General features: G+C 43.1%; 1 protein-coding gene and 1 long non-coding RNA gene across 4 annotated transcripts in view; one reads left to right on the top strand and one right to left on the bottom strand.

The window, feature by feature from the left end:
• Positions 1 to 18,515, top strand: part of slc66a2 (solute carrier family 66 member 2) — a 48,532-nt gene that overhangs the window by 3,195 nt on the left and 26,822 nt on the right. For both annotated transcript variants that reach the window (XM_086194226.1, XM_086194227.1), the window contains one exon: positions 7,444 to 7,660. In XM_086194226.1, the coding sequence (XP_086050352.1) occupies positions 7,444 to 7,660 (217 nt within the window). The remainder of the gene's footprint in view (positions 1 to 7,443; positions 7,661 to 18,515) is intronic.
• Positions 4,626 to 14,697, bottom strand: LOC147241173 (uncharacterized). Of its 2 annotated transcripts, none has more exons than XR_015111362.1 (4): positions 14,127 to 14,697; positions 5,928 to 6,215; positions 5,353 to 5,482; positions 4,626 to 5,242 (listed from the first exon to the last, which is right to left on the bottom strand). It is a non-coding gene; the product is annotated as an uncharacterized LOC147241173 (long non-coding RNA). The 2 variants fall into 2 exon arrangements; XR_015111363.1 differs by lacking the exon at positions 14,127 to 14,697 and having other exon boundaries at positions 5,928 to 6,059; positions 6,138 to 6,803.

Here is an 18,515-nt window from a genome sequence, read left to right on the forward strand (position 1 = left end):
CTGCCGCGACCACACTTCCTTGTTACTAACACGACTTACATGTGTTGATGAAGCATGAAGCCACTTCACTCCCGTGTAATCCTGTTGCTGCATCCATGTGTGATTCATTTACTCTCCGTCCGTTGTAGCCTCTACTTCCTCACTGCATGTCACACCCATGCCCTCCATACAAAAAGACGTTTCCCCTGACAGACCAGTGTGGGTGTGCCTTTTTTGCATGTGTCATTTGTGCATGAATCAGTCATTACTATGAGATAACGCTTGACTTACACTCCATTAACCTTTTAATGTATGGTAATTAATCCGTATCAGGCAACTGTACTGTCGTAGTTGTCGTGTACTGACTTCCTGCTCGTGCGTTTGGACTTATAATGAAGTCTTGTCTGGCATGGGTGTTTTTAAATGTGTTAAATGACTTGTGAGTGGTGAACCGGTGCATGCTCATATTTAATCTGCTTAATTTATTCTGGAGGCTCAGAATGTGAATGCTGAGCCTCTTGTAGCTTACAGTTGATTTATGCAAATACAAATGATTCTTTGTCGTCATCTGTGACTCGCTCTCTGAAGTCCTCCTTTCAACTAACAAGCGGGGTGGGATGAACCAAGATCAGACTCTGCAGGATGGACCTTTGGATCTTTTATAAGCAAACCTTTTGGTGGACATCACATGACCACAATGCCAGACGGCACAATCTAATAGAAGGCTTGATCTTACAACTTTCAGGTGACCTGATTGCTTTCAACAGATTCTGCGTGTTCTGTTGTATAGCGAGGGAGAGAATGTCAGGACAGGGAAACTTCTGGTTTCTGCTCCTGTCAGGGAAGCTTTGACCTCTCAGTTTCAGCGAGCCTCGGTTGCGGTGTGCAAAAGACATGGAGATCTTTGTGTGATGTCTTACCTGGTAGTTCCTGAAGTCATGAGATAGTGATGGACACAATCCTGCACCTTGGCCTTTTTTCCTAGTTTCCCGTTATCATTTTACACCAACTCTAATATTTTATGCTCCTGGTCCAAGTGCCCGCTGGTCGGCTTGCTTCCAGGCTTAAAACACTATATTCGGAATTTCTGGAATGTCATGGAGGAGTTGTATTCCAACACAGTTGCTCAATCATGTGCTGTGATGGATACAATTTCTATAATGACCCAGGATCAGCCAAAGAGGGGCTGTAGTTCCTGATATGTACACTAGATGGCAGGAAGAGCTAATATCTTCTTTGAGCCATGGTACTGTAACACATTAATTCTCCTCACTGAACCAGCTAATACACAAGTCATGTTTTCATATTAGATTGCTTTTTTTGCGACCTTTATCCAATATTTCAATGCAAAATGTTCATTTTTTAGTTTTTATCCCTGCGTTTGATTTCTGTGGCGAGCAGCAGAATCAGGAGCAGGCATCTGGCTTCCATAATCCCCAGCTGCGGTAGTGTTGGCTCACCATGCCAACCCCTTGTGGCTGGCTCTGCTGCGTCACAGGCCTGTGAAGGATCATCAGTCTCTTAGCTCTGCTGAGCATCATTAGAATTGACAGAAAGCCATGTTCTCTGATCACGGCTTTGCCGATGTGAGTCGGCTCATTGATCCGTGAGGGGAAATATCCAGCCGAAGCAGATCGTAGTCCGCTTTTATAACAACAGCATCCAGGCGGAGAGTGAAGGAAATGGAAGAGTGAAGCCTGGAGCTACTTTGGTCAGCGTTGAGGGCCAAGGGATGAATGAAGGAGCAGAGATTCTGCACAGTTCCAGAGAACCCTGATTAGAACATCCATTGTGCAGCTGTCAGGGGCAACAGCTTGATGTGGTAGCTCTGTGCAGCGACTCACATGGGAGTGTTGTGAAGTCAGCATTCTCAACCTGTATATTTGTCTGATTGTACAATTTGTTCCCCAAATGTTTCCTAAAGCTTAATAACAGAACCCACTTTGCTCTCTTACAGCAGCTCAGTCATTATCACATCAGGCATTTCCATCAGAACCAGCAGGCCGCTTGAACAGTGGTGCCTTTAGCAGTACCTCCTAATGTCCAAATGTGGTTCTATGATCACAGATATGATTGGCAAGGGTTATTTCAAGTACAGTGACGTAACTTAAATAACACTTAACTAAAAGTAGTTAGAAATGCAGTGAAGCTGTGGCCTCAGTGGCAGAGCTGGCCAAATCGGCACAGCTGACCTTTCCTGGATAAAGATCCCGGTGTTTTATCAGCTCAGGGTGATTCATATTGACAACTGTCAGTGGAGATTTAAGATCAAAAGATGGGATAGAATCAGAAATGCTTTTTATCGCTTGGGTGGAGGCGACAGATTTCGGAAGATAAAAGATGAGATCTGAGTCAAACCATTTTTTTAAGTGCGTCTGTAAGGCTTTACTTGTTATCTGGGATTGGTTTAGAAATATTTACAGCAGAAAAGTGAATGCATGAAGCTGCTTCTCAAAAGCCTTCCAGCCAACTGGTTCACAAAGGTTTGTAGTTTCTTTAAATGTGGATCCCCAGAAAAATAGTTTGGGAGGTACTGGTTTGTGTGGCAGCACAGAAAGTTTGTGATGTTTGGCAGGGCCATGAAATCCTTTTAGTCACTCTGAGAAAGTTTCCTGCCAAATTTTAGAAACTGAAACTTGTTTATATCCATGTTTCCATTTCCGGCAGTCATAATAATGCTCCTGCTCCTCCCTCGGATGTTTCTGAGTGCAGGGAAACCATTATTTGAACCCCCCCCTGTAGATGTACCCAGGATCCAGCTGAAGTGTGCACAAGGTGGACAAGTAACTGGAATTTCCATCTTCTTCCTACACATGTACCACAACTCAGTGGGATTTCAAAGTGCAAACTGCAGGAAGTCTGTCGTACACAGCTCCAGTCTGCTCCCACACAGATCCGTCGCTGCTGCCACAGAGCCAGGATTAAAAAGGAGGAAGAGAATGCCCCAGGGTACTCAGGAGGCACAGCGAGAGCACGAACATGACAGGGTATGGCTGAGGTTCAGCTCGGTGATAAACATCCCTCAGTGGTCAGCGTGAGATAGCGCTCTCATCGTACTGCTACGTGATGCAGTTCTGCCCACAAGATGCTGTTTTTACATTTGTTGCTGCTCACAGATGGAGGCCTGCGTCTTCAAAGTCTGAACATACAAGATTAAGCAACAACAGCAGAACGGCCAGGAAGGAGTCAGTTGCTGGAAGAAGAGCTGCAGCGTTGCGTTTTTCTTAGCGCCGACACGTGTTCCGTGCAAAATCCCCGGTCACCAAATTAAGATGCAGAATATCGAAATTATCATTCATTTCACCAAATAGAAAATTCTATACATTTGCTCTCCTCACAGTCTCCAGTAACTGACAGCACTGAGCGGAAGGAAAGTTGAAGAGGAATTTTTAATCATTCTATTTGAAGGCCTTGAACAAGAAATGTAACAGTCGTGCATGTGGAGTCTGTCAGACTATAACAGTGATCACCTCTGTGAGGGAGGATGGCCCTCCTGAGATTGGACCATCCTTTCACACATTTCATTACTGACCTGCACTTGAATGACTTAATTTGTATGTGTTGAGTAAAGTGAACACAGTCTTGTACTCTTTTTTTTTTTTTTTTTCTCGTGGATTTACAGAATGAGATGTTGACACCACGGGGGGACACAAACTACAAAGCAAACCCAAGCAGACATCATATCACAGCTTACGTTTGAGCAAAAATGTGCTGGTCTAAATCTTCAGAAGACAAAGTAACGTGAGTGTTTTATTGGATGTTTTGACCACCAAAAAAGTCAAATGAATACCAGCCTTTACTATTCAATTGAGCCACTGATCAGCTTATCTGTCTGCAGAAATATACAAAATTAGCATATACAGTTGGCACTGTGTGCCGTTGTGGAAGCCTCTATTTTTTTCAAATTAGATGTAGACAAGATGTTTGGGTAATGGTCTCGTTAGTTTGACCAGCAGAGCGTGCTCCGACTCCACTGTGTACCCTGCTTGTTTCTGCGATGAATGGAGAAATCCCAGGGGCTTTGAAGATGCAATACCCATCTTTTGCTCTCTTGTGTCTCCTCCTCTGTCATGAATGATTATGTGTGCTACAGTAGCTAAATTACTAGCCTTGTAGCTGCAACTTTAACAGCTGAGTGGAAGCAAGCATGTATGTGTATTTAGGTTTGGAGCACGCTGAAAATTTCACCTTAACGTCGATACTAATGACGATGCTCATCTGAAGATGACATGTTTTGCTCATTAAGACAAGTGTGGGTCATGTGGTCTCTGTGTTTGTGGGTCTTTATGCTTATGGGGTCTGAGACAAAATATTGAATTTCACATGACATTTGATGGTTAAGACTTGATTTTAGGGTTGGAGTAGGAAGTAGGTGAGGGAGCTGACACCCCTGAGACCAGCTGACTCCTAGTTAGCTTAGAACAATAAATGGCTGCATTAGCATTGTCGAGGCCAGAAGTGTTGAACTTTATCATTTTAGAGTGAGACCCCATCGTCTGTGTACTTTCCTGATTAAAATGCTTGGTGCAGTAATATAACGCTGCACCCCAAAAGCCAAACTGTGACATCAGCCAATAACACAAAATGTTTGTTGGGGGTTAGAAGTCAGTAGTTGCTGCTGATAGTGGCTGACTTTGTAAGAGAGGAGGAGGATGATGCCCTTTGGCAAACTAGGATCCTGAACCTTGTATTTGACTACTTTTGACAGATAAATGTTCACACTTCCTTCCCATTACATTCACTGTGCTAAGCTCACAAGTGGTGGGGGTCCCACCTCCCTTCTGCGTGCACAGTCTGGCTCGAAGGAGGTTGACAAAAAGTGTGTACCCCAAAGACAAGAAGGGACTAGGGAATGCATGCATAAATGATCCCCACTAATATGAGAACAAGACGTACATCTATACTGTCACATTGTGAGTCCTGTCCTGCCTTTTAGGGACAAAAGGCAAGTCCTTATTATGTAATGTAAATCAATAAATGGAAATATGAAGTCATGGAAAGTCAGCCTTGAGAATGTTTGCCTGTGATATACTGCCCAACCTGCCGCCTAATCCTATCATTCAGAAACATACATTTATATGTCATATGCCCCTCTTTTTTGGGGGTGAAACTTTGCAAACCAGCAGCAGCAAGGTTGGTCTTGAGTGCTGCTTCATCACACCCCAGATTGCCTTTCTCTGTGCTTGGCTTTTATCAGGCAGTGCCAGCCTGGTGCTAGTTGGACCAGGTTCACAGTCCGTTGGCTCTGCTGCCAGCAGGGCATCTGTAACCACAAAATCAACAGAATAAACAGCTGTACAGTACAGACAACAGTTCTCAAAGGATATTCTGAGGGATAATTATGCACAAACAGAAATGTACACCCCATTATACCTTTTATAGCACCACTGCCTGCACGTTTGGTCGCATAATCTGGTTGAAGGGTGAATCATGGGGGTTTGACGGAAGGCCTGGTTTGAATTTTTCTTTGGTGATCCAGTTTTATTTATTCAATTGATTTAACCTATCGGTCACAAAGGAACAATTACATTCATTCAATATTAGAGGACTCGGTCACCTCGCATGCACATGGCCCTGCTTTGCACATTCATTGAGAAATGCCATCTAAATGTCACATTTGGCACCATGAATTCCATAATGAGGCAAGATTTAATTCATCATGAATGCAAATGTCATAAATGTTATTTCTACTCTACACTCATCTGGAGACCTAAAGAGTAGAGAGCCTTCAAGATAAGGGGAGCCTCATTTGTATGTGATTAAATGAATCTGCTTTATTGCACTTGAGGCTTGTGAAAATCGTATTTAAGATGCAGGAGATATGAGCTCTACTTTTTTAATCACCTCTGCTTGCTTACAAATCCAGGCCTACAGATCTGTTTAATGTGTTGTAGCCTCATGGAAATTAAGCGTAAAGATGGTTTGATGTTGCTTATTGTAGTTGTTACCTCATCAGTTAAAGTTGAGCTGGAGGCAATCAGTGGTGTGGAGCTTTTAGACGTTATCGTGGTATTAAAATGGGCTGTCGTGCTTATTACAGGGAGCCAGCGTTGTGCTCAGAATCTTTATCAAATCATTTCCTTGGAGAATGAAAGCACATGAGAGTGATTAGGGAAGAAAATAAGTTTCAAATCCTTGATCAGTTTCCAGATACCCACCCAGCTGCTAGAACCTTGGCTCACTGTAGTCCTTCCTCACTGCTTCACTTTCTACTTCCCAAATCCTGTGTGAAGATACTGCAGGGAAAAAAATTCTGTTTTGCAAGCATTTGAGTGAAAACAATGCCAGATGATGCACAATTCCAAGCTGCCTATTTGTGACCAAGGTACATACTGAATGCAGAAAAGACATTGTGGGGGTGTTCAAATGTGCATCTCAAGTGTCAAGTAATCTAAAAATGTTTTTTTACAATGAAGAAGTCTTTGCTTTCTTTTTATTAACTGCATAAGGCTTTAAAAATAGCTGAATTGGTATATTTTGTTTAAAAATAAGAAGTGAGGAAGCTCTGAGTTCACTGTTCAGAGGGAAAAAGACACTCATAAATAATCTGAGACTCTTTTATGCCCGCAGAGGATAGGAGGGCATTTATTTTTTTTTTTTCTCTGAAAAGAGTACTTTTATTGACTGTCCACATCCAGGGATTTGGAGGAGACAACTGCATATCTGGGAAAATGTTAAAATTCTTGTGTGACTCCAGAGGACATGTATCTGGTAAATTGTGTAAAAAAATAAATAAATAAATTGATTTCAAGTCCACACTGAATGGAGCTGAAGACTGCAATTGAAAATGGAACTGGAAATAAAAGTTGAATGCCATTGCATTGTATGCCTGTCCCACTGACCTTGATCTTCCACCACCAAAAACCTTTCAATTTCAGCTTAGAGTCCCAGAAGAGGTGGCAAATTTGAAGCAATTCCCTCAAGGTGTTTCTCAGATATCATGTTAGCGCACATTAAACATCGTCTCTTTAATCCAAAACTATTCTTGCACCTGAAGTTAATAATGGGGCTGTAAGCAATTAATGGCAAATGAAAGCAGAAGTCTTGACTGAGAGTTCAGTGGCTACACTTGAAGCCCCAGCATTTAGGTGGTTCCCCCTAGACTCTAGGGGGGAACCACCTAAATGCTGGGCTATGAGGAGCCTCTAGGGCCTAGAGGCTACTCATAGCCGATTGGTTTCAAATTTGTATCTGTGTAAGAGAAAAAATGTGTACCAACATTGCATCCCACAGTGATTCTTTGGCAAATTTTGCATTCTTTATGGAAATCAAGCTTATCCACCGTATTTGCTGGGAAAAAATGACCTTTTTTGCCCATTTCTCTAGCATGTCTTGGAAAAAAAAAAGTACTTTCTCTCTGGTAACATAATGCACAGCCAGCTGGCTGGCACTGAGAGGATTCTTGTTGTTAAGTATTTATTTGAATGACTGACTTTTTGGTCTCCCTATGTTGTACACCCTCAGACTTTGACTGGAACTACTTCTGGTCATGGAGCCACTTCTTGGATTACGTTCAGTGTGTGCTGGCCTTCACACTGGTGGCAGCCTACATCACCTATGTCCTACTGGACTCTGCCGTGTTCGTGGAGACCCTGGGTTTCCTGGCCGTGTTTACTGAAGCAATGCTGGGCACGCCACAACTCTACTGCAATTATCAGAACAAGTCCACAGAAGGCATGAGGTAGGGGATCAATACCGCACATCTGCAATCTGATTTATGTGCCATTTAGGCACATTTGACTTTATTGTTCCTACTGGTCAGAGAGGAGATGGACAACAAAGATGTCTTCATCAAAATATTTGCTTGACTTGAAATTAACCAAGGAGTAAAGTAATTTTTTGACATTTTCTTTCTTCTACATATCCAAAGTAACCTAAAAGTAAAATAGGATTGGAAGCTAAGGCTTAGTTGAGGCTAAATTTAGCCAAAACATTGCACCCTACTTATTCCTGGCAATCTGTATAATGCTTGGATGTGGTACACTTTGTTTGCCCCTGTCATGATTGGAAGAGGTTTGCTTCAGCATGGTACAGTTGCACATGCATGGAATCCGGACAAAGGCATAGAGTAAGTAAATGTACTCTAGCAGAGGGAAGAGAGACACTCTTCCAGATGTACAAGAAGCAGTGCACTGCTTGTCTGTTTCCTTCTGTTTGTTGCTGTATGTTAAACAATTTGCAAGTCAATAGTTTACAATGCACACTTGTCCCTTTTTGGTACTCAAGTGTATAGTGGAGCCTGACCCCGAGTCAATTTTCACTCCTGTCACATCTCACTCCTCTCACTCAATGAAAATCCAGACCCCTGGGATTCCTGACCAAAGCTACATTTCATTAGCTGTTCCAATTCTCCTACGCCAGTTGCCCAGAGCCTCTGACATGACACAACAGCATATACTGCTAAAAGAGTAGGGGAAAATAGTGGAACCCGCCTACTCTGGTAGGCTGCAGAACAGGTAACTAACTGACTGGGTCAATGGCTCACAGAGTACATTGTCTATGTGTTACCTGCAAGAGTCCATCAGTGTTTAAACATCTCTTGACCGCCACCATTTCACCAGCGCAAAAGCATAGATATCACCGGTTAGTGAAAGTGCGACATGATGTAATAATGATTATGATATTGTTACTTTGACTTACTTGTGGTTGGTGGTGTTGCATGTGATGGTGTAAAGTAAGCTGAAGCTGACATGATTTGTCACCTTTCTTTCAAACTATGAAAAAAATGTGTGTATAAACTGAAAGGGGGCTATTTTCCTGATTGTGCAATGGTAAAGCTGCATTAAAGGCAGAGTAGAACTGGGGAAAAAAATATTAACAGTTGATACACGGCAGAAAAAGCTGTGCTATAGATACTCATTTAACAAAATATTTTACGCCGCCCAGTGTCAAAAGCTATGCTACGTAAAATTTTAATTCTTTTCGCAATAGAGTTGTCATGTTAAAGTTGAATTCTTCTGTCACCAAAGAAGAAATATATTATTAAACTGTCCAAGTAACGAAAAAAAAGCCCATGCTGCACTTTGTCCAAATACTGAAGGTTCTGGTTCATAAATATATGGCCTTATTGATGCCATTTAAAGAGCATGTTTTAAAGAGCATGTTTTAAAGTGCATTGTACAAGTGCCTTTGGGGCCTGTCACATCCATTCACATTAGTTAGACCGTGTCTCATCCGGACACAACACCAGGCACAAGACGCAAAGCTTTATACTAAATCTTTAAATTAATCATTGGTTATACTTCAGCGTAACATGAATCTTATTCATTTAGTTCATTTCAGATCCACGGTTGGTTTCAGTCCGTCACATGCCTTTATATGGTTCTCCAATATTTTGTTAACTTGAGGCCCAAGTGTGCATTCAGTTAATCATTCTTTTTGATGTTATTTATCAGGACTCAAAACATTTGTTTCATTGGGATGGTGCGGAATGTGGTTTGACTTGATTTTAATCAAAAACTGTCATCAGATCCTGATTCAGATATTTGTGATCCCTGATTGGTGATTGCCTTTTTCCAGAGGGGCATTGCCCACTTTAAAAATACCAAAAAAGTTGGAAAAAAAACAGTTTAAATTTAATCAAATACAAAAGTATGATTCAAGAAGTGCAACAAATTAGGAAAGTGACTGACAGAATTTGGACTATGGAAGACCTTTTCAGAAAAGGGTAGAACAAATGAATTTGAATGACCATATAATGAATTCAGTTTTTTTCAAACACACTTGTGATGATGATGATGATGATGATAATAATAGTAATAATAATAATAATAATAATAATAATAATAATGATTAAAATAGCAATAATTTGAACCGTAATTTCCAAAGTGAATTGTAGATTTATAAGAAGCTAAATGCATATCTGAAAATAATTTTCAAAAGAGTAACTTACATAAAACAGAAGGAAAAACAGTTTAAACAGAAATCTCATGGAATAAAAGCAAGTATTTGTTTGTTCTTTCGTTCATTGTTCTCCGCTTATTCGGGTCCAAGTTGCGGAAAACCCAGACCGCCCTCTCCCCAGCCACTTCCACCAGCTCGTCCGGGGGAATCCCAAGGCGTTCCCAGGCCAGTCGAGAAATATAATCCCTCCTGCGTGTCCTGAGTCAGCCTCGAGGCCTCCTCCCAGTTGGGCATGCCTGGAAAACCTCCCGAGGGAGGCGTCCAGGAGGCATCCACACCAGATGCCCAGTGTTAGTTATGGACAAACTGTGACTTGCACAGAAGTCCAATAACTGCACACCACTCAGGTTCAGGTCAGGTCTGCTGTTCCTCCCAATCACGCCCCCCCAGGTCACACTGTCATTACCCATGTGAGCGTTGAAGTACCCCAGTAGGACAGTAGAGTTCCTAGTCGGGGTGCCATCCAGCAACCTTCCCAGGGACTCCAAAAAGGGTGGGTACTCTGTTGTCTGTGCCTTTTGCGCTGAACAGCAGTTCAGTCAGGACTCATTCCCCGACCCGAAGGCACAGGGAAGCAACCCTTTCGTCCACCGGGGTAAAACCCAACGTATAGGATGAGAGTCTGGGGGCTATCAAAAAGCCTACCCCGGCCCTCTGCCTCTCACCCGGAGCATCTCCAGCAATGGAGAGAGTCTGACCCCTCTCAAGGACTTGGGTTCTGGAACCGGGGCTGTGTGTCAAGGTGAGGCCGACCATATCCAGCCGGTAAGGCTCAACCTCTTCCACCAGCTCTGGCTCCTTCCCCATCAGAGAAGTGACATTCCATGTCCCAAAAGCCAGATTCCATGTCTGGGGATCATACAGCCAAGGCCCCCGCCTTGGTCTGCTGCCCAAACCACATTGCACTAGACCCTTCTGGTTTCTCCTGCGGGTGGTGGGCCCACAGGTGACGAGTACATGCAACATCTTCGGGCTGAGCTCAGCAGGACCCCATGGGCGAAGACCCGGCCACAGGATACTTGCCCACGGGCCCCTACCCCGGGCCTGGCACCAGGGCGGGGCCCTGGTAACCCTCCAGGCTGGGTACACAGACTCTGTAGTCTTCTTCCCATGAAGGGTCTTTTGAACCGTTCTTGGAGGCTTCGACTTGAAATATGTTTCATATACACCACTCAAAAAAATTAAGGCAAGACTTCATCATCGCAGTATAACAACAAGTCACTCAACCTTCTGGAATATTAGTATGTCTAAATGGGAAATGCAAGTAATTCTGAAGCAGTTGCACCCACTGTGGTGCTAATGAAAGAGACAACAGGTGGGCAGGAGAGGCAACAGAAAGGGATTTGTCACATTAGGTTTTGTAGTGTTTTGAATCCAACCCTCAATAGGTTTATGTTCATTGACTTGTCACAGTCAGTGACACTGGAAACTAACGTGATGGTGAATGACATTGACACCAACCAGGTGTACTTATAAGATATAACAACGATATAAGGAGGCCTTTACATTAAACAGGAGTGTCTGTGTCTCTGTCAGAAACTGTCAGACCTTCTCAGAGCAAACAAACAGCTGAGGGAGGAGAGGAGGGCAGACTGATTACTAATCAATCGCAGATGCCACCATCCTCTCAGACTGATTAAAGAAAAATGAAAATGCCAAGATTAGTCACAAACCATACCTGAGTGTTCACACAAATAAAGTTTCTGTGTGTGAAACACTGCAGTTTAACATCGTCTGCTGTCATCAGTTTGACAGAAAGGCAGAGAGGGTCGTGTCTAGAAGGGAAGCCTAGAGCTGCAAAAGATCGTGTGAGTTTGATTATTTTACTAGAAACAACAGACACAAGTCTGACGAGAGTTGTGCAAATAAAGAGTTACTGTCTAGACAGAGCGAGAAAGGTGCATACATCTCCAAAATTAGAAAATCATGTCGTGGTGCGGTTGTTTTAATGTGGGAGGTCGCCATAAATAAAACACTATTTACTGAGCCACAGCGAGTCACTGAAAGACTGATCACTGAGCGGTTGTGATGGAAAAAGAACTCATATCCTTTACTGAAGTAAAAGCATTAAGACCACCATGTAAACTCATAAGAGGGGGGAAAGGTGGCATGTTGGTGAAACAATCCCCTGTAGGACACTGTTTGTACTTTTGTAAAAAAGTAAAGTAAAAACAGTAGAAGTACAGTCAAACAACATTCTGTTTGAAGCCTCGTAACTGTGAGGTACTATTCATCAAGTGTTCCGTGTCACCTCGATCTCATCTCATGATGTCAAAATGTGGACTGCATAATGAGGACTGTGAAAATACCAATTGCAATTATTCTTGGAAATTTTTTGGTCGATTGTATGGATCAATTTCCTGTTGTGAATTTTTGCTAGTTGTGTAAAAAATACTGAAACACCGAGCAGCTGGACATGTGTATTCAAAAGTTCAGAGAAGGTCACATTAAGTTCACCTGTAAAAGTTATAATGCATTGTAGGTTCATCCTGAAATTTCACATGAAGCTGAATATACCTAACTTTTTGTGAGTAGTGCATATCAATCAAGATTTTCAGGTACTGTATTTTTTTCGATATCTGATGTGGGATTTAAGTCAAGTGAATTTTATTTGTGAAGCGCCAAATCACACCAAAAGTTAACAATTCTCCATGAGCAGGCACATCCTGCAACAGTGGTGCTGAAAACCTTCCTTTTAAACAGGCAGGAATGTTGGACAGATCCAGGCTCGAAGGGATCTGCTTTGACCGGTGGGGTGGAAAGAGAGCAGGAGAGCGGGGCAGAGACAAAGACAGATAATGGAGAGAGACAGATATACAGTGGGAAAGAAAGTGGCAGAGAATAATGGACAGACAGGGACGTGAACAGGTGATGCTAAGGGTGGCAGCTTGAGCCTCTTCAGGTCTGGAGCCTCCAGCAGCAGCAGTGGCAGCAGTCAGAGATCTAGGAGGTAGGGAAGCACAAAGGCTCTGGAGAAGAAGACGAGTTCCTAACACATGAGTATGATTTATGTATAACACATACAGGAGGACAGAGAGGAAAGAGAGGAGGAGAGAGAAGCACAGTGCACCATGGGACATCCCCTGACAGTCTAGGCATATAGCAGCATATCTAAGGGCCAGCCGAAGCTAACTCCTTTTTAATAAAGCTAACTATGAGCTTTATTAAAAAGGAATGTCTGAAGTCTTTTCATGTTCATTTAATTTGTTTAGTTGTATTTAAGTCCAAAATCAATAGTTGAATTGAAAATGGCCTCTCCAAATACACTTATCCTATATTGAAATTAAACCACCCCCCAAAAAAATAAAAAAAACACAGCATAAGCATTTACAAGAAATATGAGAATTTGACAAAATTTATGGAAAGGATATCTACTGTGTAAGAAGAATTGTGAGCTCAGTAATATCTGCAGAACATGTAGGCCTGATTGAAAAAAAACATTCCTCAGTGTGTGTCCTGCCTCAGAGCAGTGTGTACCTCCGCTGGTTGGCTTTCTGTAGCAGACAGATAAGAGAGCTCCAACTGGGCTGTTCTCCTAACTGGCCATGACAGCTCCCACACTGGGGTTTTCCATACCCTCTACCTTATGTATTTTTTATGTTTTTTTCTTTTTCTTCTTTTTTTCTTGCTTCCTACCCACTCTACTCTTGGAATATGATCAACCTAAAGACTAGAGGAATACTCTCATTACTTCTACTCTTTGTGATCTGTTTCCAGATCTGCTCTTTATGCTGACACCAAGCATGGCGCAAGCTGGAACTCAGTCAATCGCAAGCGTCCTCACTAGTTTCAAGGCGGCACACATGGCGTTTTCACACCAGGGGGCCTTACCCTTGAACTAACAAATGAACTTGTGTTCCACCTTCACCAACAAGTGCTTAGGTCTGTTAAGACATCTGATGCCATAAGTGTTGTCACAATGCTGGATTTCACGCTTCGATAAGATATTTAGAAAAATATTGATATTCAATTTGATTTTCGAGACTAAGCTACCACTCAGAATCTAGTGCAAAAAGGTTTTTTATTTAAAGAAAAATAAAGAACTTTATTCTTAAGGTAGAGAACTTTTTAAAGTTATTCTTTACACAGTAACAGTATGCAAATAAGTTTTAATATATGTAACCTACCGTCGATTAGCTTTAGCTAGCGCTCGCTAACAAGACAACACGTCAAAGTAAACACAGACAGATGTGATAACTCCAGGCAACACGTACTTCAAGTTCTACTGTTACCAACCTCTGTACCTCTAACTCTATACAGGTCCGGTGTCTGTCTTGGAGGAGCTTTGCTACATTCGTTGTGTTCACTCCTTTTGTCGGCACAGTTCTGTTCCATCTCTTGCATATGGGCTTGCTGCTGTCCTTTGGCTTTCCTTGTTCATCCGACTCAAATCAAAGGAACCTCCAAACAGCACTTCTTCTGTATTGTTTATTTATTAAAACTGGTTGTGAAGGTCCTGCAGATGCCATCTCATGGCAGCTTACACACATAGAGCGATGACATGAAAACAAAAATATAGCCAGCGAGGCAGGAGGGGAGGGGCTGCTGCACGATGGCTCGCTCCGGGCACAACCTACTCAGCTTCCATTGGCTGGTCCTCCTATTGGATTGAAAAGGTACTACAACTGAGTTTTCACATGAGGGCACAGTGGCGTTATGAGTCATTCACTTGGTCACTGCAAGGGAACTCATTCCAGGCACGATCCCAGCAGTGATTGGCCAAGGTGCCATCGTAGTTTTTGTGGAAATTTCTGGCGGCTGCTGCAGTAGGAAGCCCAGAACTATGACTCCATTTGAACCTTAGAAAGTAGATGAATGAGCAGCAGGGTCCATTAGAGTGTCCCTGGTCAACCCCCACCCCCCCAAACCCCCAACAGAAAAAGTTCATTTGTAGGTCTAAAGGTATATAAGCCACTTAAAGTCCATTGTATGTAATTCATTATTATGCAAATTCATTGCTGATGTCATCTAGCGATGTCTGGCTACAATTCAGACAGCCAATAGCTGCTTTTTGAGATTTGGAAACAATTGTGTCCACCACATCAATAAATTGGAGCCAAAGTTTTGTCAAAAACATTGCATTGCCTGTTCATAGCAAAATTAGCATCCAATGATCAGTTGTTATTTGAATAAATAGTTGTGTTTTTTATTGGCATCACTTTCAACTTGCATGCAGAAAGAGAATCACAGTCAATTTAAATCCAGCAGACAGTTTTTATTTCAAATAAATCACAGTTGCAGAGTAACGCTTGGGGCAGGGGCTGGCTTCCAGACTTGATCTTCCTCAGCACCGTAGTTTAAGCTCTGCCTGGAAAAATGATTGTTTTCCAGAGTAACGCTTGGGGTAGGGGTTGGCTTCCAGACTTGATCTTCCTCGGCACCACCTTGGTTTAAGCCCCGCCTGGCAAAATAATTGTTTTCAAGCCTGATTCCTGGGGCAGGGGTTGGTCTTCAGACTAGATCTTCTTCAGCATCGTAGATTTAGCCACGCCTGGCAAAATAATTATCTTCCAGCCTGACTGTTGGGACAGGGTTTAGTCTCCGGTATGGATTTTCTCCAGCACTGTAGTTCAAGCCCCACCTGGCAAAATAATTGTTTTCAAGACTGACTCTTGGGGCAGAGTTTAGTCTCTGGTATGGATTTTCTCCCGGCACCAAAGTTTAAGCCCTGCCTGGCAAAATAATTGTTTTCCAGAGGAACGCTTGGGGCAGGGGATGGCTTCCAGACTTGATCTTCCTCGGCACCGCCTTGGTTTAAGCCCCGCCTGGCAAAAATTATTGTTTTCAAGCCTGATTCTTGGGGCAGGGGTTGGTCTTCAGACTAGATCTTCTTCGGCATCATAGATTTAGAACCGCCTGGCAAAATAATTATCTTCCAGCCTGACTGTTGGGGCAGGGTTTAGTCTCCGGTATGGATTTTCTCCAGCACTGTAGTTCAAGCACCGCCTGGCAAAATAATTATCTTCCAGACTGACTGTTGGGACAGGGTTTAGTCTCCGGTGTGGATTTTCTCCAGCACTGTAGTTCAAGCACCGCCTGGCAAAATTATTGTTTTCAAGACTGACTGTTGGGGCAGGGTTTAGTCTCTGGTATGGATTGTGTCGAGCACTGTAGTTCAAGCACCGCCTGGCAAAATTATTTTTTTCCAGAGTCACGCTTGGGGCAGGGGATGGCTTCCAGACTTGATTTTCCTCAGCACTGCAGTTTAAGCCCTGCCTGGAAAAATAATTGTTTTCCAGAGTCACACTTGGGGCAGGGGTTGGCTTCCAGACTTGATCTTCCTGAACAGCGTAGTTTAAGCTCTGCCTGGAAAAATAATTGTTTTCCAGAGTCACACTTGGGGCAGGGGTTGGCTTCCAGACTTGATCTTCCTGAACAGCGTAGTTTAAGCTCTGCCTGGAAAAATAATTGTTTTCCAGAGTAACGCTTGGGGCAGGGACTGGCTTCCAGACTTCATCTTCCTCTTCACCATAGTTTAAGCCCCGCTTGGCAAAATAGTTGTCTTCAAGCCTGACTCTTGCAGCAGGGTTTAGTGTGCAGACTGAGTCCTCCATGGCATCATAGTGTAAGCCCCGCTTGGCAAAATAATTGTCTTCAAGCCTGACTCTTGCAGCAGGGTTTAGTGTCCGGACTGAGTCCTCCATGGCATCATAGTGTAAGCCCCGCTTGGCAAAATAATTGTCTTCAAGCTTGACTCTTGCCGCAGGGTTTAGTGTGCAGACTGAGTCCTCCATGGCATCATAGTGTAAGCCCCGCTTGGCAAAATAATTGTTTTCCAGAGTAACGCTTGGGGCAGTGTTCAGTCTCCAGAATGGATGTTCCTCGGCACCGTAGTTGCCTGGGGCAGCTGATGGCTCCCAGATCATGTCCATCAAGTCATCACTGGTACCGTAGTAATGTTGAAGCTGGGAACGGACCAGATACTCCGCAAAAGAGTTCATGATGGATCTTCTCTGCTGGTGCTGAATAGTCTTTTAGTTCCTTTCAGTTTCTTTCTGCTCTGTCTGGTCTGAACTTGCTCTCACATTTCTAGATGTACTCTTTCTTTATTTATATATTCTTTCACAAAGACTAAATTCAGTCAAGTCTTCTGCTATCCTGTCAGGATCACAGTCACATTGTCTTTCTGTGATGTCTTGTACTAGACTTAGCAGGCTGTGTTCTCATGAGGGTCAGAATTGAAACCTTCTTCTCGAGTTGAGGGCGGCACGGTGGCGCAGTGGTCAGCACTGTGGCCTCACAGCAAGAAGGTTCCAGGTTTGATTCATAAAAATTATAATTTAGAGGATCCAATTCACCAAGCCTCTCTGGTAAAATCACCTAAATCCTCAGTTGAAAGGATCACGCTCTTTATGCCCTGTGGACAATGGCCTATGTCAGGAGGGTGCCCTGCATTTGGGTACATGTTTTGTGTTCTCCCAAAAACTTGAAATCATGACTTAGGCCTTTATTTTAATGGGGTGATGATTTTCCCAACACAGATTTGTAAGCTGGTGTCGTTCTGTCTTGCCAGGAAAACTCCTTGAAATGTCCTGAAAGTTTTTTTTCTTAAAAAGAAATGTGTCCTTCTCACATTGAGCTATGGACATCAGCTGCCTGCTTTTGTTTACAGTGCCTTGTTGGCAGGAAAAGCCTGAGCAAAAATGAAGAGTGACTTCAAGACAATAGATTTCACTGCATAGTTCAGGGGTTGGCAACCTGCGGCTCCGGAGTGGCATGCGGCTCTTTCATCCTAATGTTGCGGCTCTGCGTGGCTTGGGAAAATAAATTATAAGTGTCCGATTGAAGTGTATGTTAGTTGTCTCAAAAACGTGTATCATGTCGTCTTTTTAAGTCAAAGTTTTTAACTTCTTTCTTCAGACCTTGTGCAATTTCGGTGATCAGCATTCGCCTTCTTCAGAGACGTTTGACAGCACTCGACGTGTCAGCAGGCAGCCAACATGCGTGGAAAGCCAAGCGACACCGAAACTGTGCAACATCTGAACAAAGTATTTTATTTGTGTTTGTTCATTTGTTTAATTGTAGTTGTAAATTGCAAGATTATTGTGATCTCGAAATATTTAAAAAAAATTATATATAATTCTTTACTATAAGCCGCGACTTTTTCCCCCTGCTTTGAATGCTGCGGTTTATACAACGGTGCGGCTGGCATCTCTGGTAGGCTGGTTATATTTTAAACAGACGTTACTGCACCTTGAGGCCTACTGCTGTGTTACAGGTGCTTTTAAAAAACACTTAATTAGTAGGGCTGCAACAATTAGTCGACGTTGTCGACAAAAATCGATAATAGAAATGGTGGACAATAAATTCCATTGTCGACTATTGTCGCCACATGCACTTTTCCAGCAGAGTGAGGCATCACTCTTGATGATGATCTCTGCCGAGAGTCGCGCATGCGCAATAGCGTCTCTGTCGCTGAGCGGTAACATACAGAAATGGCGGCGTCAACATCAGGTACGCGTACTAAAACGTCTAAAGTTTGGAAGCATTTTAGCCTGGATACGGCGAATAAAAGGACCACTTGGGAAGGTTGCAAAGCAGACCTTGGTGTCATGGCGGTACCTCGGAGATGCAGGAACTTTTGAAGAGAAAGCACGTCGGGCAGTTGAAGGAAACGGAGTCTGACTCGCCTC

Source organism: Aulostomus chinensis, chromosome 22, assembly GCF_037954235.1.
Source record: "Aulostomus chinensis isolate RoL2024-O1b breed Wild chromosome 22, RoL_Achi_v1.0, whole genome shotgun sequence".
In the NCBI taxonomy this organism is placed as follows: Eukaryota; Metazoa; Chordata; class Actinopteri; order Syngnathiformes; family Aulostomidae; genus Aulostomus; species Aulostomus chinensis.